The sequence below is a fragment of the Patiria miniata genome, unplaced genomic scaffold (assembly GCF_015706575.1).
Source record: "Patiria miniata isolate m_02_andy unplaced genomic scaffold, ASM1570657v1 HiC_scaffold_1, whole genome shotgun sequence".
Lineage (NCBI taxonomy): Eukaryota > Metazoa > Echinodermata > Asteroidea > Valvatida > Asterinidae > Patiria > Patiria miniata.
The window spans coordinates 25,151,789-25,176,311 of NW_024037047.1; the positions used below are offsets into that span (position 1 = coordinate 25,151,789).

Below are 24,523 nucleotides of genomic sequence, written 5' to 3' on the forward strand. Positions count from 1 at the left end.
ACCCCTCTCCAGTCAGTTTCTTTGTTGAGCCTTAAATTGGGATAATGACATTTTGGACTTTTTACAATGTTTATACTAGAAATTCTAGACAAAGACTCTATCTAATCTTAAAACCCAACACGTAAACATCTCATTTCAAAAATGCACTATATTATTTTTTTAGAGGAATATCGTCTGATAAAAGTGAAATGTAAACAATTGAATATGACATCAACAAACTGATGGCTTTCAAGCCTATACCTTATTATAACATAACACATCTAGAAAATGACTCGCACCAAACTGTGACCGATTCAAAATCGGAGAACTTTGATTATTCCGATTAAAAGTTAACATTACGAACGTTTAAATGAAAAGCAATAGACGATTTTAAGGAATAAATGTGGCAGTTCAACTGTATTTTCAAGACGTAACGACAAACTAACCGCAAGTAAAGGCGTAGTCAAACAATAATAAAGCAACAAACGAAAGTCAAATTATCCATTTGAAAATAAAAATCCAAAATCCCTTAATCAATCTTCCAACAAAAAAAACTTCTTATTATTGCATCTTAAAAAAAAACCAGTCGTTTACAAAGATATTTTATTACGTAATACTCTATTACAATATACTTGATTACCGTGGGGGGGGGGGGGGAATAAATTTCAAACATCTTATTTCAGTTTCCCAAAACACCTTCAAGTGTACTCATCAACATTTGTATAAATCAAATTCCATCTTATAATAGTTTATGCGGTACCCGCTGATATGTACATCAGATTCGAACCAACCCACGGATCCCGTTATCTCGTTGGTCGAGTGGTAAGACATCTGCACTAGAAAGCAGGAGGTCGTGGGTTCTAGTCCCACCTGAGTGATTTTTTCCAACTTTCACTACGTAATATTTTATTACGTAATACTCTATTACAATATACTTGATTACCGTGGGGGGGGGGAAATAAATTTCAAACATCTTATTTCAGTTTCCCAAAACACCTTCAAGTGTACTCATCAACATTTGTATAAATCAAATTCCATCTTATAATAGTTTATGCGGTACCCGCTGATATGTACATCAGATTCGAACCAACCCACCGATCCCATTATTTCGGTGGTCGAGTGGTAAGACATTTGCACTAGAAAGCAGGAGGTCGTGGGTTCTAGTCCCACCTGAGTGATTTTTTCCAACTTTCACTCGGAAGGTAATACTCTGAGTATAAAGTGTTTAAACGTCGGTGAAGGGCAAAACCTATAATTTGATTTATACTACCCCGACGCAATGTTCCATCTTATAACGTTTGTATAACATAAAAGAAAAACACAAGAAACGATTCACTTGAAGTAGTAAACAACTCATTATTTGTCAAATTCCTCCTACGCAGCAGTATGCCGTTTGGCATTCACAAAATCGGAACACCCGGGACATTACGGGTAAACATCTTTTGTTTTGCATATTTACATACCATTTTTGTCCATTCTTCAAGCATTACTCTATCGTCCAAGGCTCTATTTTCTAAGATCCTCTGTACGAATTTTACATCCACATAGGTAGTTTAGTGTTTTTTTCAGCAATCAACGAACGTTTAGTTTCGTAATCATGGAGTGCCGAGTGTTGTAATTGATACAATGAGAATACTCTAAAACTAGTCTTTAACTTCTAAACATAATAATAAACGTTTATTGGTACATTGTATAAACACTGTAATGCGTTTAAGAACTTCAACTTTGAGTCGGATTCATTGAGTTTGGCAGCTGCTTGTAACTGAAATTATATTTTGAAATTGAAATTTGATTTAGTTTGTAAACATTGGCAAATTTTCGTTTGCTCCAATAATGGACAATCTCCACATATTTAGCAATTAAAAGATAATTTAAAATACACATCGAATATTTTATTATTTGACTGTAGATAAAATCAAATATAATTAAGGCTAAACATTTCAATCTAAGGATCAACGACCCAAGAAAATATTAGTTGCACGAATCAGAAGAGCATTTTATTTTTAGCTCAAGCACTGCAAGTCCAATAAAAAAATCAAAAGGTCCCTTATTAAAGCATCCGAAAGAGCGAAATGTTTAAGACATCAAAATATTTACAAGGACTCGGACGAAGCTATATATGCTGTCAATTTGTAATGAACCTTAAGATATTTATTGTGTATTGTTTAGTCCCCAGAATGTTTGACCTTGCAAACCTTCCAGCTACGTTAATTTAAAAATAAAATAGTGCTGATAGGTTACATCAATAGTTTTGTAATTTATCTTACGATTTCGCTGTTTCTATTTATTTTTAGTCAGATATTCTTTAGTTCTAAAATGTTTGTACATTGGAAACCTTCAAGCTACATTAACAAAAGGCATCCAAATGGCAAATCAGTGCTCATAGATTACATAATTGGTAAATCAACTTCCTAACGTATTCTTTTGAAAGATCTTTGAAATGTTTTTAGTGGGAAATTATATCATTAATTCGTGACATTATGTCCTTATACTTAAACGAAATCGCATGTGGATGTATATACGGATATTGTGTTCCTGTGAATATTCCCGTTCGTAACATCGATTATTTATTCAAAATCTTCATCACTGTACAAGATTTCACTTGAATATTCATGTACTGAATTATTGATTGTCATCTGCGGGCATCGACATTGTAACCGTGGCTTCGGCATACACCGCAGCTCCCGCAATGGCATCCGCTGAGCCACTTAACGTGCCTGCTACTGACTCTGCAATCCCACTTTATACTGTCTTTTTCCCCAGGTCAGTGACGGTTGTCCCAAACAAATTCGAGATGACGGATCCCTTCTCCTTCTTAGGGAGTTTTAAGGACGCCAGTCTTGCCTTCAGTGTCTCCATGTTGCCGATATCGAGGTCTTCAAGGTGTGGCATTATTCTTGGATTTGTCACATTTTGTTCGAACTCCCCCTGAATTTTGTCCTGTATTTCTTCACTTTTATCAGTGGCTGAGAGATGAAAACATTCAACACAGTGGAAGTATTTTACGCTGTTGCTGAGGAATCCTACAAATTTCTCAGCAGGTGATCCATGCAGCAGATACAGTGTCTTCAATCTTTTCCAAAACAACTCTCTACCCTTCATTTCTGTCTGAACCTTATCAAACCCTTTAATAGTTACTCTGTACAGAGAAAGTCTGAGATCCGTCAATTTTCTGCACTTACATAGCAGTAAATCTGTTACCGTCACAAAGGCTCTGTCATTGAACTGCTTATTCAGACGGAGATCCAGTTTTTTTAGATTTGTGAGTTTGTGAGCACTTTTCGCCAATTCGCAAATAGCGTCTGAACTCAAAATCGTCCCAACCAAAACCAGACTCTCCAGCTTTACCAGACGAGGAAGGTAGCGAGCCAAGTCACTTGCTGCACCCGATGAGTAGCACTCCCCTGCCTGTGAATCTAAGATCTCCTGTAGACCAAAAGACTGCACAGTGTGGAGGACACTGATGTCTGACTGGTCAGGAGGAAACTGGGGCATGTCTTTGTTGCTGGATTCTATTCTCTCACGCAGCTTTTTGGGTACAGGCAGATCCTTCTTACTATCAATTACATCAAAAGAAGATGCAATACCTTCATCTACTGACGAGTCTATAGATTTATATTCATTACCATCATCCTCAGTTGGTGAGGCACCCAACTTGGGTTGTAAAAGGTTGGGTTGATCTCCTGAGTCTAGTTGAGGCTCGGTTTTGCTGGATTTAACCGCCTCCTGCGCCTCATTGTCATCTTCAGATTCGGGTAGATGATTTACAAGTGGATGGTTTGGGAGTTTCTTTGTTTCCTCCTGTGATGCTCTGACTGTTCCCTCGTGGATTACAGTTGTAGCTGTCTGACTGTCTTCAGTTTCTGTTTGAACTGTAGTCTTCTTTTCCGATCCCTTTCTTCCGGAAATAAAATATTCAATGTGTAATTAAAGCTCTGACCAGTCATATTGACCAATTCGAAGCAATTCAACTGACTTTACATTCAGCTTGCTCTTATCGTCTGGCTGAGCATGTTGGAATAGGTACAACACCAGACGCAGTTTGTAACTTGATATTCCAATTAAGCGGACCCTCTCGTCAGGAATGATCGATTGCAGCTTCTTATTTAAGGCGCCTTCGCACTGCCCCTCAAAATTCAGCTGGAGACACAACTCAATAGACTTCTGTAAATGCAGCACTTCGTGGAGGGGTCTGACCTGACTGGGTCCCTTGTTGATGATATTCGCACAACAATTAAGAAGAACTTCTCTTTCACACTGATTATCCTGAATAGCAAACTGGAATACATTTGAAAATCTCTGGAGAATCTCCTCAAGGCCAGTCACTTGTCCTCTGGTCTGAGTGATAAACACAGCAACACATAGCTGCTCAATAATCTCCAACACAAAACAAACCTGTTTATCCTTAGGACTTGTCAGAGGGGTGAGCTCTGTATCCTGCGCTATCGGAACTCGTTCAGCCACATTTTGTTGAGTTTGCTTCCGCTTACAAAATAGAAACCCTGTCCTTATCTCAACTTCTGATAAACCTGCCTCAGTATTGTGTTCCGTAGATTTAACCTTGGTCTCAACCTGAAATGGAAGAAGAATTCCGACTTGTTTTGCAACTTTCAAGGCGTTTTGTGTCTTCTCTGGCGAACTCAAGAAGTCGTAATTGTCAACGGGTCTTGAATAATTATAATGCACTTTACCAAGCTCTGCCAGTACGTTTTGTTGCTCTTTCGTGAGCAGACTGAGTTGATTTCCCTCAGTGACACCTACCTCTAGACCTTCGTTCCTGTCGAACATGCACTTGACCAATCTGAAAAACATATTTGCCATGGTAATGTCATGCTTGAAAGCATCTTCTTTCGTCCAGATTGACATTTGACACAGAGCTACCAAGACGGCTGGAAGGCCCAAAATATCCGGTTGAAGAATTTCCTGTCCTAGATATCGATGGAGATTTCGGCGTTTCCTTGGTCTAGTTGTCTCAAGTGCTTCTGTCTTCTCACGATTTGTACCAGTGACAGGGCTTTCATGTGTTTCTGGAGGAGCTGACACTGTTGGAGACTCTCCTGTCTTGGGCAAATTTTGCTGGATGTTTGTGTCCACAGTCGAGCCTGATTCTCGTTCAGCGTCACTTTTGACTGACTTGCGCTCAGGAGGACTTTTCTTTCTGTCTTCAGCATCATCCAAAACTACATTGATGTATTCAATAGCGTTACTGAGCGTAAAGCCGGTAATGGTGACATGGCGCATTTTTTGTTTTCGTGATGCACCTTTTGCCAGCTTTGCGTTTCTAGTGGTCAAAGCTAATTGACAGCCTAGAAATTTGTTGTCTGTCATTACTTTCATGACAGCGTCAATCTCGTGCTGGTAATTACAGTCATCTACCAAAATTGTCAGGTTGCTTTTGTCTCGTGCGAAATGTGCATTAATAGATTCGGCCGAAATGTGTGCGTCTTTTTGAAGCATGAATTCAACGACTGCTTCACCGATGGTTTTAGCCTTAATAAGCAACCTAGCTGGGACAAGAACAACTATCTGATCACTACCCCACAGTGCACCTTCCCTTCCCGAGGCCCAGTCGTATATCAGTCTGTACAAAAACGTAGTCTTACCACAACCCCGTCTACCTTGTATTATAGCATGCCTACTGGCCAATTCTGGAATACCATCATCAAAGATACCAGACTCTGAGTCTAATCGATACTTTACAGTGATACCTCCGTGGGAGACAATGACGAACATCTCCAAGGCTTTGTAGACTGTATCTATTGGTGCAGAGAGAGCATCGTCCCCGTCAACCCACAGTGTGATAGGAATTCTGCCCATTTTGCTGATCACAAACGCTTTGATCTTCTTGGCAAGCGTCTTCAAATCAAACTCCGGGACGGATTCTGTCAAACAATTAAAGGAAAATGTTTACATATCAAATTGAGTGTTTTTTTGGCCTGCAGGTTGCATTGATTTCTTTAATACAATCCTACAGCCAATTGTATTCAAAGCTGTTCTTGATTTCGTCAAAGGTTCCATTTATAAACATTTGAGGGTAAACAGGCTTTACGTCACTTTGTAATCCAAACTTGAAGCAATTAATGTTGTCCCAATGCCCATGTTCTCTGGTCTGTGTATATCTAATCTGGTTAGCAATATCGGAACTACAATCCAATTTGTACAGACTTTAAAAAAAGCTTATGGCATCCTTCCTGATAGGCTAACCATGAAACAAAAGAATATTGATCGTCGAAATAATTTTGCAGGGATGCAAAATACAAGAGGCATTCAATGACATTCGCTGACATTCTCTTTTGACAATGCCTTTTGTTTTAGTTTTTCCCTCTTTTATTTCTTACCTTGCTTATGCAGTCGTTTGTAATCACCTTTCTCCTTGTCTTCTCTAGAATGGGAAGACTGTCGACGCCACTTACAGATCAGGAAAAGAACAATCCCAAGAAGAACGATGACGAAAAAAGGCACGCAAATAGCGATGACGATGAGAGTGGACGATCCTGGACCACCGTTTAAATCTAATGCATACAAGGAATCAAATGAAAATAATACAATTAACGCTACGGCTTCACCCAAGACAACAATGTGCATTTGTTCTGTGTCAAACGATCGCTTGAATCTAAGGATGCACTCCCATAGACCTCTTTACACAATAATTTCCTTTACAGTTGACTGAGATGAGCAGAAAATGGTTTGGCATACCATAAAGGATTTAATGGCGTCATTCTGATGATCTTTTGCCAAGGCGTATCATTGCATTTTTCATCAAATTTCTTTTTAGCAGATAAGTTCTATGGATCTCCTCACTAAAGTGCAGTCATTTTTTTCTTTCAAAAGATACAGATAAAAATTCTACATTGTGTTGATAGATACGTCAACGTATGATTATCATGATAAGACCAGTATAAACCGACAAATGTGGTACCAAGATGTGACTTCATGGAAGGCATAAACTTACTCTCTTTCAACACATCCACATATGACCTGATCAGATTATCATTCGCAGGGAAGACATGACACCAGTATCTGACATCGTCATCTTGGGAACAGTTATTAAAGAGCAGAGCGCCCTCCATTGATATGCCGAGGCAGTCCTTTCCAAGATCATACATCTTCTTGAGACCATCTGGTAGATTCAGTGTGCCGATCACAGTGGTAGACTCTGCATCATTGGCGCCAAAGGACCAGAACAAAGTTGCCTTTGTTGTCAAGGAGATGTCTGAGAGAGCCGGACATTGAAGAGAAAATCTAGTTTCAGGTTTAATGGTCACGCTGTCACCTTCTTTAGCGCTACCTCCGTCCAGTGGAAAGCGATCCCCTATAGTAAGAAAGCACAATGAGAGAGAGAAAAAATAGGTTGGAATGATTCCTGCATATGAAACCTTGCAGATATGACAGACAAAATGGTAATTTTCCTGAAACTAGAAATCTGAAGTCTCAGCTTCAAGCTCAATCCAAACACCTACCTATCACTCGGACTTCAACATCTATCTGGTTTTCATCTCCCACAGCACATCGATACACTCCAGCATGGTCATCATCACCTGACTGAATCACCAAACCAAAGTCACTGGCGAGATCGAATTCAGGACTAGAATCGACGACACCAGTCGACAGGTTGTAACTGAGGACTTGTCGATCTGGGTTGTCGAGCTTACTCCACTCCACCGCACAAGCTGTGTTGCCAGGTGTCCAGCTCAGGCAAGGGAGTATCTGCTGCGTGTCGTTTCGCAGGTAAAAAGATCTTTCTGAGGCCTTTAGTGCATCACCAGCTGATTCCACCTCATCTACTTCAAAAGAAAAAAAAAGTAAAATGTACTACACCTGTTATGAAAATCAGTTCAGAAAAAGTTTCCTATGTTTTATTTCTCATTTTTATTTTGTGGCAATAACTTCGTAGCCGAAGTAACACCAGGCCTTTCCGTCGATTAACATCTTTTTTGCATTACCTGATACCTGGACATCGGTGAGGCAATTTCTGAGAGAACCATCTGATTGGAACACGTGACACCAGAATATCTGTGTATCTTGTACGTCATTCAGGGAGTTCACTGTAAATGAAGCGTCGCCACCAAAGCTGTAATCGGCACCATGTTGGATCTGCAGGGTAGCACCATCAGAGAAACGGGCACCAATGATCTGTGTATCTGTAGTGACGCCCTCTCCCGTTGACCAATACACTACGTCTGGTGTCTGTGACGCGCACTCACACGGTAGCGTCTGTCTGAGTCCTCGTTGTAAAACAGCAGTGGAAGATGCCTGACTACTGCCTCCTGGAAATGTGTCGCCTGTGTTATTGAAGTTGAAAATTGAACTTTCATTTTGACTAAAGTATATTCTCAGTGGAACCGAAAGAATTGATTGAGCCGTTTGGGGTTAACCTGCAATAATTTTCATTGATTTATTATATCAATTCAATAAAAAGGGAATATGTTAAGTCTTCTACCATTGGTATTGCTTCGTTCGGCATATTCACGCCACATCAAATTAATCACTAACGTCAGATGGGGACCTTCTCGTGTTTTATAGACATTGTTTGCAACAACAACAAAAAACACCAAAAAGCCTATACCTATTACTCGGATTACGATTTGGTCAAGTCGGTCTTTGGTGTCACGTGGTACGACTTGACAGAGATACCCTCCTTCATCACTGTCCTCTACACCTTTGATGACGAGGCTGAAACCAGACGTCCCGAACGCGTACCTGTCGCTCTCGGGTAAGTCTGCTTCATATCCGTAAGTGATCAAAAGTTGTGGAGAAGTATTAGAACTGTCATTCTTGTACCAAATGACTCGACTGATGGCCTCGTCGGGACGGAAGGATCGGCAAGCTAGTTGGTGCCATACGCCTCGTTGAACGTTGTTGACTGCACCAAAAGTACTGTGAGTACTGTTAACTGAAGACAAACAAATATAGTAACGTTTACACGTTATTCACATCGGACGACTTGTGTAATTTGTTTACTTATATATATCGCCTAGAGCATCGGTTTTGGGTAGACACGTGTGCTTTATAAATATAAAATATCATTATATAGATACATTTGTGTCAAAGTTCAAACCGCAGATTATGCAGTTATTGTGTTATTTTTATTCAACAATTAACCCAACATGATTTATGGCTGTGTATAAAAGCATCCTCTTTGACTTTTCTTAGTGTTTCACGGTTCTAAAATAGGAAAGGAAAAAATCAAATTAAGTGAACTGCTTCCCGTAAATTATTGCTTCTAAAAGTGGTCACGATAATAACCATCTAACAAACCCTAAGGGACCAATGTACAGCGTATATCAGAAAAAGGAGACCCAGATGTAAATGCAAATTATAAAAAGAAATCTAATAAATATTTTAAAATAAGTTAAAGATCATGTGAAAGAACAATGTGTCCTCTTTCCAATGATACCTTGATCTTGTGTCCACGGATGACTGAGCATTCATTGTTATTCTGTCAAGGGTAAAAACTTGTGCATGGCCAAGTTTATGCAAAAGGTAATGGTATATTGGGTATGTGGAACGGCTAAATTTGAAAAAAAAACATCCTTTCTTTAAAACAGTTTATTGAAGTTTGACACAGTGATTTAACCACTCTCATTGTTGAATTACACCCCTCATGACCAATGCCTTCAATGTGGCCTTCACCTCTTTGCACATAAAACTCTGTACGACGTCGTATAATATCTTACAATTTTTACGATTTTTCCGTAGTTTAGTCATGTCATGCTCAAACTTTGCCCAGTACAGGTTTTGACCCTTGACAGAAATACAATTAATGCTCAGTCATCCGTGGCCACACGCACAAAATCAAGGTATTGTTGGAAAGAAGACACATTGTTCTGACACATGATCTTTTTACTATTTTTGTTTTCTAATAAGTTAAAACTTATTTGAAAACAGAAATATATTATATATTGTTTTTAAGATTTACATTGACATGTGGGTTTCCTTGTTTTTTTGGGGTACATCCTGTGTAATAATATTGTACGACCAGATAAAGAAAAAAATCGCCATAAAACCCAACGACAACAGGTATTTTGATCATTAACAAATTAGAGGTTTGCCCGTCCCGTCCTGTCAAGTCCCGCAATTTGTTCATTTCATGTTCATGTGGACAGTATTTAATTCAAGAGGATTCAGAGTCGGATACGATTACGGTTTTTAATTCGCATTGGAGCGTTCGATTTCGTGTTACTTGAACTCTTCTTATACTACAACGAGTGTAAAAAGCACATGCCAATTGTTTGCGAGAATCTCGAAAGAATTGTTTTGGGGTTGTTGTTGTTTTTTTTGCAATGACCAAGGTCTGACATTTGACGTAGTTATGACACGATTCTCACCTGAGTTAGCTGGGCAAATCTTGTAGGTTGCTTCACAAAGTCCAAGTGTTAGCAGAATAATTGTTATGTACGTAAACGCCATGATGTCAATGATGTTATCAAGCTCACTAAATAACAAAAAAAAACAAATAAATAAATACTAATTAAACGTTACGATTGGAAATTTTGCAAGCTGAATCAGGTTATACTATGCTAATGGGTTTCCATATTAAGATGTATAATATTAATACAAGTACAAAAGTGAGACAAAAACCTAGCAAAAAGAAGCTAAACAGTTACTAGAGCTGTATGTCTGTTGGAAAACAGAACGAAGGGCTTTTTTCGCAATTTATCAAAGTTAATGCTGTGTTTGTCCTCTGCAGTCACTTTTTAGAGTGATTAATACAGTTAAAGATTGTTCACAATGCTTAGAATAATTCCCAAAATAAAGCTTTATCACAAGACGTCACATGCCCTGCGATGAAGTCATCTTAAAAACCCTTGTCAATGCACATGTTGTCATTGTAGTCTTGAGTTTGAACTAAGTTTACAGTCAATCCGATGAAAAGAAAAAGTGTGCAATTTTGGAAGCATAATAATAATTTTAAAAATCATAAAATCAACCGATGACGTCATCGTGACGTCATTTTGGACTCTGCACACTAGTACCATTATCTACCTACACACCAAGTTTTATGACGATCGGACTCTTCCTTATATGTGTTTTGCAAAAAAAATCGCATTTTTGTAAAGAAATTCTTTTAAAAAAATACTTTGTCAAATGTTTGTATTAGAAGAAAATGTAAAAAAAAAATTGATATTTAAAAAAGGTCATTTTACATACTATTAACACTATCTACCTACCCACCAAGTTTAAAGACAATCGGACTTACCCTTATAAGTGTTTTTAAAATTTGCATTTTAGATGACGTCATCGTGACGTCTCACATCTTCAAAAAAATTGTGCAGATACCTATTACATAAACAACCTAATACAAAAATAATTTAGCATTTTTAAAGCCAATCGGATGATTGAAAGTGTTTAATTTTGTAAGCAGAATGAAATTGTAAATATTTCTTTGAAAATCGTTAAAAGTCTACTGATGACGTCATCGTGACTTCATTTCAGATTGTGTGTACAAGTACTATTATCTACCCACCCACCAAGTTTCATGACGATTGGACCTTCCCTTAAATGTGTTTTTAAAAAGCGCATTTTGATGACGTCATAATTACGTCACACAATGTTCACAATTTTGTGAATATACTTGTTATTTTGCAAACTTAATACAACAAGAATTTTGAATTTAACATATTGGGTTCGTGAAATATGGCTTAAAGGTCCAAAACTCCAAAACCTAAATAAGATCACAAGATAACGACATGATGACGTCACCTCAATTTATACCTATAACACATCCCGGCCTACCTACATATCGAGTTTCAACCCAATCGGACTTACGGTTCTTTAGATATATGGTCTTAAAGTTTGCATGTTTAAGATGACGTCACGTGATCCATGTTGACGTAATCACGACGTCACTCTTCGGGACACAAACTCATTGTGGGGTCGTTAAACAGGGTAAGTTTCATCAGAATACGAGGTTTTTTAGTTTTAAAAGTCGCGTGGTTAATAAAACATGTAAAAAGTCTAAGGGATTTGGTTTAGAATAAGGAGAAAAGGAAAAAAAAAAAAATCAGAACAAAAACAATGCTTTTCGATTTTAAGCGGAAAAGCAAAACGAATTAAATCGGAACAAAAACAATGTTTTTTTCCGCTTTGAAGCGGAAAAGAAAAAAAATCTGAAAAAAACAATGCTTTTCCGCTTTTAAGCGGAAAAGCGAAGAAAAAAAAATATAAAGCTATGTCTGTTCGATCGTGATCGTGATGTCACACATTTAAAAAAAAAAATTGTGCAGATACCTATTACATAACAAACCTAATACAAACAGAATATTGAATTTAGCATGTTTGAAGCCAATCATATGAAAAAAAGTGTTACATTTTTAAAGCAGATTAAAATTGTAAATTATTTTAAAAATCGTTACAAATCTACCAACGACGTCATCGTGACGTCATTTTAGATTGTGTGTACTAATGCTATTATCTACCCAACCACCAACTTTCATGACGATTGGATATTCCCTTATATGTGGTTCTAAAAAAAAAGCGCATTACACTCAGACACGAATACATGTACAATCAAAACATCATTAATATATTGGATTTGCCGCAGCCTGAATGTGTTTATTAAATCTTCATGCCAAGTCAAAGCATGTTTTGTTTTCCGTTTTACCATACGCACCACCAGAATAAATAGACGGCCAGATACCAGTCTTTCATTGCTGAAATCCTTTGGGCAAACTGACTCTTACACACCATTGGGTTGATCAGGCCCACCGAACCTGGGGTACCTAACACTCCGGATCCACTTAAAACTGTACCTGGGGTAATAACGGTCCCCCACTCCGAAAACCACCTGTGGTATATCCACGCCCCTTCTAAATTGCTCCGAAATTGATAGGACACTTGTAGCAACTTTTAAAGTAATTGCCTTAATTTGAACACAAAGTTCGCTGGCATAAATAACTGGAATGCTTCGCGGTCGGAACCGACTTCGTAGAAGCAAACCCTAGCCTGCACAGGCTGGGTTATTGATGTAAAGGTTTGGAATTCAACAATTATAAATCGATGTCAACACATTTCACTGGACAGGCTCAGCGACCATGGAATATGGCTTGCCGAACCCTGTCCCACGACCACAGTCGCGCTTTCCCACACTTTTTGCCCAACTCTTTCTGTTTGCCAAAATGAAGAGTCAAAATCCCGTTGGGAAAAACTCCGCAAAGAAGCGCCGAGAAACCGTTAAGTGGCAGCAAAAGTCTTCAGAGCACTTACATCCGAATACTTCGGCTAATTAATACTTAAAGGCGGCGAAGGGGAGGAGGCGGGATAACGATGTTTCCACATTCAGTTACTGCAACGAAGTGGTCTTCTCCACGTGACAACAGCCCACACCTTGCCTCTGTCTAACCACGTTACTGCTGGGCTAGCCAATCCGCTTATTAATGCATAATTCATGACCTCCAATAAATCATTAAACATAAAAACAATTCGTGCTGCGTGTAAGATATTTTATCGTTCAGTCGATAAAATTGATTTTTGATGACGTCATAATTACGTCACACAATTTTCACAATTTCGTGAATAAACCTGTTATCTAGCTAAAATAATACAAAACAAATTTGAATTCAGCAGTGCGTTTGTAAGATATGGCTTAAAGGTCTAAATCTTCAAAAATCAAGATAACATAACAAAATGCCGTCATGCTGACGTCACCTCAATTTAACTATAACACATCCCGGCCTACGGACTTACGGTTCTTTAGATATAGGGTCTTAAAGTTTGCATGTTTAAGATGACGTCACTTGACCCATTATGAGGTAATCATGACGTCACTCTTCGGGACACAAGCTCACTATGGGGTCGTTATATCTTTTGGATTACCATGCAACTTAAATTAAACTGATCCACTATGAAGTAGCTCTCATGGAGCTGTTCAAGAACAAGCAAAGACTTTCAGGAACATTCAAATCATCTCTATTTATGTCAGGTACAATGGAGTTTCAGTACGTTCAAATGTTGGCTTTATATTCCTGAAAGTACCATTAGGGAGACACGTTATCGTAATTTTTTCGATAATAGGGAGACACCGGTCGTTAAAGGAGACATTTTCATGTCTCCCTAATGTCACAGTCCCCCTTTATTCGCACAATTTTATCATCGCAATTAAGTTATATTTGTTGTTCGTGGTCTAATTAGTAAACATACCGAAATTCGTGGAAAAGGGACAAGGGAATATTGGGTTCAGGCACATTTAAGTTTTAAAACTTGTGTGCACAAGTCTATGGGAAAGTCTCCCTAATGACCCATTCCCCGTAATTTATTATAATGTTATTATAATGTTAGCAACTATTTCTATTCTAACTCCTTGCTGATCCTGCAATAGGTATGGGATCATATAGTAAATTCTTCCCGAAAGTTGTGTCAATTTTTTTTACCAATTTAAACAGTTTCCAGCGAGGTAAAACAAGTAGGGTTGTAGTACCCTGGGCAGAGTGACATGTGGCCCTTGGGGCCAATGACGGTTACCTTCCTTCTCATCCTTATTCAACCCATGCCAAATCAGCTGGTTCAATGAACTTTGCAGCCAGGGCTTCACCCAAGCCGTGTCAACAAACTTTCGACCAGGCCTCCTGCCAAGTCTCATTGAAACATATACAAACTCCTGTAACTTGACATCACCATCTCCCTTCATAGCCGCAAACCACAGCCGCCAGTCAATTATCTTTTAAGTGAACTGTCTGGCACGTGGATTTTTGTTGTTTTGACATGAATAAGGTCTTGCGTCTTCTGATAAACATGTTTTTGTAAATTCTGCGCAGGGTTCCAGGTACATATCACGCATCTATTCAAAGGTACATAGGATGATTTAATTGTGTTCGTTTTCAATATACAACCACTCAAGAACCATACATTATATCCATCTTTATTAGGTGTTTGGCAGTTAGATCAACCACTAGAATCATGCATATATTTGTTTGTTTCGTTAAACAAATATCACCATATCACCTTATTATGAAATCGTATGGGCACTCAGAAACAATATTAAGATTATAATCACAAAATGTTGCGATTAAATGGCCTTATCCCAGGAGCTATGATGACGATGCATACTTTGAGCATGGTGCAAGCCAAGCTTACACAAATACACATGTGACCGGCAATTCCACAATAAGGAACAACCCCCAGCTTCGATTTTCAACACATACACATCAAATTAAAGCGAAAATCATTGGCTTCCCAATGATGTCAAACTCTCTCTGTAGCTTAGTTTATTCCATTGTATTAGCCGCAGGAACTTCCAAAGTTTCCCGCATAGGCCCCAATTGTGATGATAATAATATTTGGCCCGTTAGTTAACTGGAACTCACCATCATTGTAAAAACCATCGACACCGTCGATTCATTATGGTCGGCTCAGTGTTTCATATATCAGGCCTATTCTAAGTCCATTACCCCCACAGTTAGTCTAGTAAGATGAATCTCCAAAGAAGAAATCGCAGTGACATTGTCGAGTTTATGCTGCAGCGGAATTGCCTACATCTCACTCTACGGGGATGACTCACCACATATTATCTGCACATGCGAACAGGGTGACCGTAAGATCATGACTAAATTCTGCTAAATGCACTTCAAAAATCTGTCAGATTTATCAAAAATCTGCCAAATTCCCCAGAATTACTCGAAATACACTATAAACACTTTAAATCACGTGCAGATGTTGTACTATTGCCTTAATTCGTGTTCAAAGTATATTATAAACAATCTATAGCCACATAAAGATAATATGAAATTGAAAAAATTTCCGGCTAAAACGCGGTTGCTCCACGACGAAATCTGGTTCCCAATGAACCTCAGCACTTAGACCAGACAACCTGTCCTATTTTGCAAGGGTTTGTTTAAAAAGATTGAAGCTTTTGTAAATAAATGTACCATTTTGCTGTTTTTCTTTTTTTGTCAAATAACCATTTTTGCAGAATTCTACCAGAAATCTGCCAAAAATATCGATTCTGTCAAATTTTCTGTCAAACTCGTTTTTTAACAAAAATCTGTCCAAGTTAGCCGAAAATCGGCTAAAACGGTCACTATGCATGCGAATTCCAACTTGAACTACAACCACGTCTACAAATGGTACACATTGCCGCCATCCAGCATTGACGGGCCGAATAAAGTTCAATGTCCAATGCACATTACGAACACATTTTCGGAAAGGTTGGTTATCTAGACATTTCTATACAAAACCCGCTACAGTTAAGACAGGATCAAGGTACCATCTTTTTCGACAACGTGATAGTAATGCACAGTGCCATAGTCAGTGGGCATCACTGATCTATAATATAGATCAATGGTGGGCTTACGGTTGAATATGATATGCAGTTTCGGGGACATTCTTTGAAACTCTAATTTCATGTATTTTATGTAATAAAAACTGTTTTCGACAAGTTCAGAACTACTATGTTCAAATTCATCTAATCGTTTGGCAGCATATCTTTTTTGTTTCATTGTGTTAGCTGAGTCAGCATTTCCTAGAGTTTCGATATTTCTATGGGGAGAATAAACGGAGATTCTCAAGTATCATCCGCAGTTTACCCTGCTTTGAATCAGATCCGTGGTGCAGCACCACCATCGGCAGTAGTGGAGCTATTCACCGTGCAATAGAACTTCTATTTTGTTGTAGTGCGGCCGCGCTGTGCGTTGGGACGAATATTCAATGACAGTTGTAGTCTGGTTCCCAGACCTGACAATTATTCTAGATGCTCAAGTCTAAATTGTAGGTCAGGCAGCCTCCGTGGCTAAAAATAAACATGATGACATCGATGCCCCCTTTTCAAAGCTCGGCTTCGTTTCTGATTTCGCTTTGTCAGATCAATTTTTAAAAAAAAAATACTTATTTCATTATTTCATACAGTGATATGATAATACAGTTTGATATTTTTGTAAGAAAACACTGACTAATGTTGATATGGAATCTTCAAAATTAGGCATCAAAATAGCACTGTTAGCAGGCGAAGCCGAATTAAGACCGAGTTTTGGAAAATCTCGGTAACTGTCATCAAATCAAAACTAAGTACATGACGCAGACGCATGACGCATGAAGTACATGACGCATGAAGTACATGATGCACAGAATCGTCGTTATCTTTCAAGTTTTCTAAATGAAAGTAATGAATATCAATGATCAACTCATTAACAAAATAATAAGCAATTAGCAGTTATTTAAGCAAATATTATACTCGGAAAAACTCGGGCACTATCCGATTGTCGACGAAACGAATTCGGCAAACTTCGGACATTTTTGGAAAAAAGGAGGAATTCCTCCCGTTTTAGTCACGTGACATACATTGTAATACAATGTATTACCGGAGGCTACCTGACCTAAGATTCATCAGAAATAGTCAGAATATTTTGGTCTGGGAACCAGACTATGACAGTTGATCAACGATCCACCAATCAGATGACATGGATTTGTTCAGGTGTTGTATAAAATAAACTAATTTGAAAACGCTTCTTTAATGGTAATGTACGGCATTTGCAAACATTCAGATACAAACCTACCAACATATTATACAAATATTAAATGCTTCGAGTAGTGTCGTAAAACTCGCCTCCCTGGGTGATCCATGGACATTCTATTTTCCCGAGGCGAAGCCGAGGAAAAAATAGAATACTCCACGGATCACCCAGGAGGCTAGTTTTACTTCACCACGAGTAAAGCAGTCAACATTTGTTGTAAAGCACTTCACTCATCAATTCTGCCAAATTATTTAAATCTGAACACAGTTAAAATAAACTTCAATTTCAATACCAAATCGGTCGAAAATGCATTTCTCTCTTTCGAAACACCCCTTCACGACCTAACTCTGTCGCGTGCTCTCTTCGGAACAATACGCGCTACGTGCAACGCTCAGCGCGCACTACCAGTATGCATTTGCACACAAATACCCCGCCATGGTTATCCGCTCCGTTCACAAGTACCCCCTCACCGGCAAAGGAAGTGCAGTTGGGGGTGACCGACCGACGCCATCTTGCCTGACTGCAATTCATTTGCTGCAAAGCGCGGCAACTGCGTGTACATTGAACAAATCCCCTGGTGTACGTGCGTCACACACAGGGAACGGTGCACGTCAACCAGCGAAATGTACCGCCCATTAGATGTCGTTGCTAGGTAAAAGGGCGCCATCTTCGTTAGCGCACGGAGATCATTTAACTTTGGTTGCTAATGGTATGGTACTTTGGTTGCTGCAGGAATAGTACTTGTGGCTGTGCGCAGAAAGATAACAAAAATGGAAGGTACCACGTGACTTGCTGTCTGCCAATCAAGACACAGAATCTGTGGGTGAGGTGTTAAAATACACAAATATGAAATGCTTCGGGTGGCGTAGTAAAACTAGCCTACCGATTTGACCCATGGACAATCTAATTTCCCGAAGCGAATTAAGCCGAGGCAAAATAGAATGATCCATGAATAAGAAGGCTAGTTTTAATTCACCACGAGATAAAACTTTCAATATTTGTTTTATAACACTTCACCCACAGATTCTGTTTTTTTTCTTCAATATTTTAAATTATTTGAATCTGAACACAGTTTAAATAAACTTAAATTTTATATTTTATTAATACAAAATTGTTCGGAAATGTATTTCTCTATTCCAAATCACCCCTTCACGAAATGTTTGAATCCTACTCTGTGGCGCGCTTTCTTTGGAACAATATGTAAATAATGACTGTTTCGAGTGGTGTAGTAAATGTAGCCTCCCGAGGTGATCCATGAAGCATTTATATTAACGAGTGGGAAAGTTTTACTACACCGTGAGATAAAGCAGTGGATATTTGTTGTATAACACCTCCCTACACAGATTCTGCTTGATTTTAAGCGATAACTGAATAATTTAATCTGAACACAATACACATTTATTTCTATTTTAGTTTTTCTAACTATATTTTTGAAACAATACGCGCAACGCACAACACACACACACACACATTCACACACACTCTCTCAAATTTGTATCCTTGTGAAGACATTCCTTTGTTCTCGTGTAGTAAAGTTTTCAATTTTGAAAGTGAAGTTTCAAAATGCTCTTATTTTAACCAGAATTAGTTTCCTTGGCTGAAATTTGGACTTAATATCCCTTTTCTAAAACTCTTCCATTTGCGACGGATCAACCCACCTTGGAAATTTCTAGTTTTTGAGTAAAACCCATATATCTATTTCGTGAAAACCTTGTGGAGACCTATTCATCTATAGAAATTGCCCTGTGGAGACCTTTACAATGTTTTGTTCCCTATTGTGTGTGTGTCTCCACAAGGATACAAATTTGTAGTCACACACACACCCAGACTTACGTTACAAACCTTGTGTGGACATTGCTTTGTTTTCGTGTAGTTAAGAAAACTCGGTACAAAAAATAACTTTACTTAAACTGTGAAAACTCTTTTAGCCCATTTTTTTTTCTATGATTCCCTATAGTGTTTCTCTTCATTCTGCTACGGATAAACCTAATCCCAAAATGCCTCTAAACCTGTTTTCCAGAAAGGGCAAAACACGGCTTAGTCCACATAAGGTTAACACAACCTGCATTATGTGGACCTCTTTTGTTCACAAGTCCACATAGGGTATGTAACACAAACTCACCCATGCATTTTGCTCGCAGTGCGTATAGTACTTTGGTAGCTACGGGTGTAGCACTTTGGTTGCTACGGGTAGAGTTCTTTGGTTGTATGGGTATAGCACTTTCGTACGTGCACTTAAAGGTAGCAAAAATAGAAAGTACCAAAAATAGAAAGTACCACGTGACTTGATCTCGGTCGATCAGGACACATAATCTTTGGGTGAGTTGTTATAATATCAAACACCTTTCTTGAATGTAAGTGAATGATAGTCTCAAGCATCCTGTGAAATTATCGCGCATAGTATGCGGTCATTCCAATAGAAAAGAAATTACTGTATCATTGATCGGGAACAACAGTTTAATAGTTTGTTAGTAAACTGCTTCGGCTTTATTGTGTTACTGTGCCTTGTATTGCGAAAAGTAATGTGTTTGGTGTCCATATCATTAAAGTGAACGCAGAACTGCACTCATAAAAGGAAAACAATAATACGCAAATGGGGTTTCCTTTTGGGTTTTGTTTTCGATGATATCTACAGGCAAAAGTTTTTACTTGTATCATTGTTTTTCATTTTAAGAGAGCATCAATGCATATGGAATAATAACAGTAAACAATAAAAAGGGGCGTTGCCTCTTGGTGAAATAAATATCGACAACACATTATAATATGCAAAATAAATTAGTTGCTTTCGCTTGTTAAAAATGAAAGCAAAACTGCGCACATAATGGGTTTAACTCGCAGCTCGGGCTGTTTTGTTTATGTTTTAAAAGCTACTAGGCATTGATCAGCATTTATTTAACAGTCAGTATTTTAATTTGGGAGCCACAACGGAACATAAACTTTCCACAGCCTTTCCCGCAACATGGGGCTCATATTCCTCTTCACATTATTCGCGCTGACTTTTCTGCATGTTTCTGAAGGTAAGGCCATTCTTTTTCAATCAAAGAGACTAATCAAACTATAGCCAGGTAATAATACTCACTGAGGCATCGGCGGCGAAACACTTTTCAATCTGAGGGGGGGGGGGGCACCAAAAAGGGGCACTTATCCAGAGAAAGGGGCACCTTCGAATCTTAATTACAATAACTAGAAATGTGTTTGTGGACAAACACCAGCTCTCTCCCTTCGCGCACCGAGCGGACGATAAAATTCTCCGCATTTTCCAAATATGGGCACATTTTTTTTTAATGGGCCAATTAGGCAAGCTTCCATGTCCTCATTCCTAGTATAAACGAGAAGCTTGTAGACTCCCATTGGCCAGACCCTAGCCACTCCGGAGTAAGGAGTGTTGAAAGACAGAAGCCAAGTTGGCGCCTAATGCCTTTGTGCAAAAGTGGGAGATCTTAGTGGCCAACCCCAAAGTGCCGCCAATCCCTATGTGTCAACCCCTCGTGCCGCCCAGAGGTCAGACAGGTTTTAAACAATCCTTGGTCATGTGAATGACCTATATCTTGTGCATGTACAGGCATATCAGGGTTAGTGACCTTTAAACACATGTAGTGATAAAATTTTCCACGTGGCCAATCCGCGTAAAGTTTTTGGGCTTGATCCATGAAGGGTTAACATGACCCTGTGAAACGTGATGACGTCATGACGACATAACTTTTAAATTTCATCAATAACACATGACGTTCATGTCATATAATGACGTCACCATGACGTTACTTAGTTTTCATATATAACACAACAAAAGCTTTTCCGCTTTCCAAAACGAAAAGAATAAATTAGACCAAAAACAAAGGCTTTTCCGCTTTTAAGCTCCCCCCCCCAAAAAAAGGGAAACATCAGAAGAAGTACAAAGACTATAACGAAAAGAAGATCTTTTTCGGTGGACTTCCTGAAGCAGCTAATTATAATGATAAAATATTAATGCATATTTTAAAGCCTACGTATCCATCAGTCTTTTTGCCAGAGGCGCTACATCAGTATTACCCTGTTGATTGGGAAAATGAAACATCTCAAAAATATTCTCAGCTACCTGGAGAGTATGGAGCTCGATGCTGCCGTTTTGGCGCATGAAAAAATAACAGCAATAACCATATCCCTCTTTCAACTTTGTTAAAGTTGGAGCGGCAGAACTCAAGATCCAGGGAGGAAACCCACAATATGCTACCGCTGGCTCCAGCATCACCTTTATATGCGTCCTGTCCAGTGATTACACAATGAAAGAACCTCTTGTCAGATGGTTTTTCAATGACCAAACGGTGACCACCTGTGATGACCAAAACCTGATCGACCTCATCATCGGAAATGATGCCTACAAGGCTTGCAGATTGACCATCGACCCCGTTACAGAGACATCAGGAGGTATCTACATGTGTAAGGTCTATCCCATCGGTTTAGAGGATTATGAACCGACCGTGCAACTCCATATTATCGGTGAGTCGGCTTTTTACCAGACGGTTTCCATGGATAAAAAAAAAAAAAATTCCGAACCTATTTTTACATTGTCCAAACCATAATGTTTCCTCTTTGCCCTCTGGCAATTCTTATTTCCTCCAAACCTCCAGTCCAAACAGAAAATATAAATCCTAAAAGTATATATGGCACAGGTGTCTACAGAGTATCCCTCTATCCCCTCTTATTTATGTTTTAAATTCAACCTGTAAACGTATATTACTCATTCAAACCAACTTTTTGAATATTCATTTTCAATAACAAATCACTTTCGCATTACAATAGAGATTCGAAATACGAGGCGCGGCCCACGTTACCGTCATTCCAATGCTAACCGGAGCCGAGGAAACACCTAATCTAATCGAGTTTGCCTTTCCCGTATTTGGGTCATTCCATATCCGACCAACGCACTTTTTTACCTCATGTCTTCTGATTTTGTTAAAAATTGCTGTGCTTGTAGGTCCTGATGAGCAATGATTGCACACCAAATTTTAGCCCGATCCGACCTACCATGTAGTCAGGGCAGAAACCACCAACAAAATGACATTTTTAGAGTAAAATACCATCCTTTGGGTAGAAATATGTCAAAACCATGTCAATTTTTATCGGATATATGCGAATTTGGTATTAAAATAATAAGAATTGCATGCCAAAACAACTCTTTTGTCAAAATTAAATTTTGTGAAAAGTAGGGCACGTGACCTTTAAAATGTTAACGTGACCTTTGACCCTATTTATGTAATAATTTATCATTCCAAAAATCAACGAAATTGAAATGACTTGATAAGCATGTCTTCCTCTATCAAAATCTACTAAAAATCAATTGGGGTCTTCACAATTCACAATTTTATGACTATTTTTGTACAGTGGGTGGGTTACAAATTAGTCAATTTATAGACTTTACATAAGAGATCAACACACACCTTTAAATTATATTATGTTTCTAAAGCTATTTAAATTTATCGTGGTTTGGGAATTACTCATGTTTAGGGCTGATGAGGTCTAGCCAGACTCATTATACAAATTATCAGCAGTGGCGCACCCAGGATTTTGCTTGGGGAGGGGGGGGGAGCCCTCATAGTTTTTTGTTGTCAAATTTCTGTAGAAGATTGGAAAAAAAAATCGAACAAACAAATTGACAACCTTGGAGGGGTGGGTTCCAGCCCCTCGAGCCCCCCCCCCCGTGCCACTGATACTAGATATCCCACGAGCGCGCTTGGAATATTGGAATATGAAACAATGCAATGCTGCTGTGACCCATATGCCACCCGACGCACTACATTATTCCGTGTTCCATGAGCCATAACGAATTTATCTTCAAGCAAACTTAACGTCGAATGCATACATTGTACGTGGTGAGGGATGTAGGTGCATAGTGTATCGGACCGTTCAGCAGCAAATAAAAGGAACACAATACATACATTTACATATACATTCGATATCGGGGGTGCAATATAGCTATGTAGTATTATATCAAATCACACTGTTGTTGCTATAGATGTACTTATCAGGGTCTAGGATTCAAAGTTGCTTGAAGATAATACTCAAAATCGCAATGTGTCTTCTGTACTGGGTCCGGGTAGAAAGCATAGAGCGTACCCTAAACAGTAACTGCTGATGACAATCGACTCTCGAGCATACGTCAAGTTCGCTTGAAGATAAATTCGTTAGCCAACTTGGGCACGTGGAACACGGAATAATGTTTCATATTCCAAGCGCTCGTGGGATAACTAAATATCAGTGGCACCCCGGGGTGGGTGGGGGGCCTCAATTCAAAGCGCACTCGCGGGATAACTAATTATCAGTGGCAGGGGGGGGGGGGGGGCTCGAGGGGCTGGAACCCACCCCCCCCCTTGATTTTTCGGATTTTTTTTTTTTTGATTTGTAGTGGATTCTGATAGAGGAAGACATGCTCTATCAAGTCGTTTTAATTTCGTTGATTTTCGGAATGAAACATTAGTACATAAATCGGTCAAAGGTCACGATAACATATTAAAGGTCACATGACCCACTTTTCACAAAATTTAATTTTGTAAAAAAAATGATTTGAGCATGCAATTCTTATTATTTTGATACCAAATTTGCATATATTTGATAAAAATTGCCATGGTTTTGACATAGGTCTACCAAAAGGGTGGTATTTTACTCTAAAAATGTCCATTGTTTATGGTTACTGCCCTGACCACATGGTAGGTCGGATCGGGCTAAAAAAAATTAGTGCGCATTCATTGCTCATCAGAAACTACAAGCACAGCAATTTTTATCAAAATCGGAAAACATGAGGTAAAAAAGTGCGTTGGTCTGACAAGGAATGACCCATTTCCATTATTCAAGGTTGCTTCGATATGAATCAATCTGTATGTAGTTATGTTATATTTTTCGTCTTCAGGATGATAGACCTAAATAAGATGATAAAGAGGCCGATGTTTAGACGAAGTTCCATATTGTAGCCAAAATTTAGTTTTTCCTTTATTCTTAGAGAACCTAAGATGTTTGTATCCTTAAACTTTACTTGAATGCCTTGGAGTCGTTTCAAGACTTGTGTTATTAAATTTTCGTCTTTTTAATGTCCACATTTTGTGACATTTCCAAGATGGCAGCCGTTC

At 38.7% G+C, this 24,523-nt stretch overlaps 1 protein-coding gene across 1 annotated transcript; it reads right to left on the reverse strand.

The window, feature by feature from the left end:
• Positions 1-2,721: 2,721 nt before the first annotated feature.
• Positions 2,722-10,389, reverse strand: LOC119732196. Its single transcript, XM_038205622.1, has 8 exons — positions 10,308-10,389; positions 8,546-8,872; positions 7,923-8,261; positions 7,440-7,760; positions 6,899-7,291; positions 6,318-6,473; positions 3,914-5,861; positions 2,722-3,877 (listed from the first exon to the last, which is right to left on the reverse strand). The coding sequence occupies exons 1-8, from the start codon at positions 10,387-10,389 to the stop codon at positions 2,722-2,724; spliced, it is 4,722 nt and encodes a 1,573-aa protein (XP_038061550.1).
• Between the last annotated feature and the right edge of the window lie 14,134 nt (positions 10,390-24,523).

Excerpts from the sequence above, each read along its gene's own strand:
- LOC119732196 (XM_038205622.1), bottom strand. The coding sequence starts at position 10,389 with ATGGCGTTTACGTACATAACAATTATTCTGCTAACACTTGGACTTTGT. Across the intron at positions 8,873-10,307 it reads GATTTGCCCAGCTAACTCAG|TTAACAGTACTCACAGTACT; the intron begins GTGAGAATCGTG and ends GTTTGTCTTCAG. Across the intron at positions 5,862-6,317 it reads CAAACGACTGCATAAGCAAG|AATCCGTCCCGGAGTTTGAT; the intron begins GTAAGAAATAAA and ends ATTGTTTGACAG.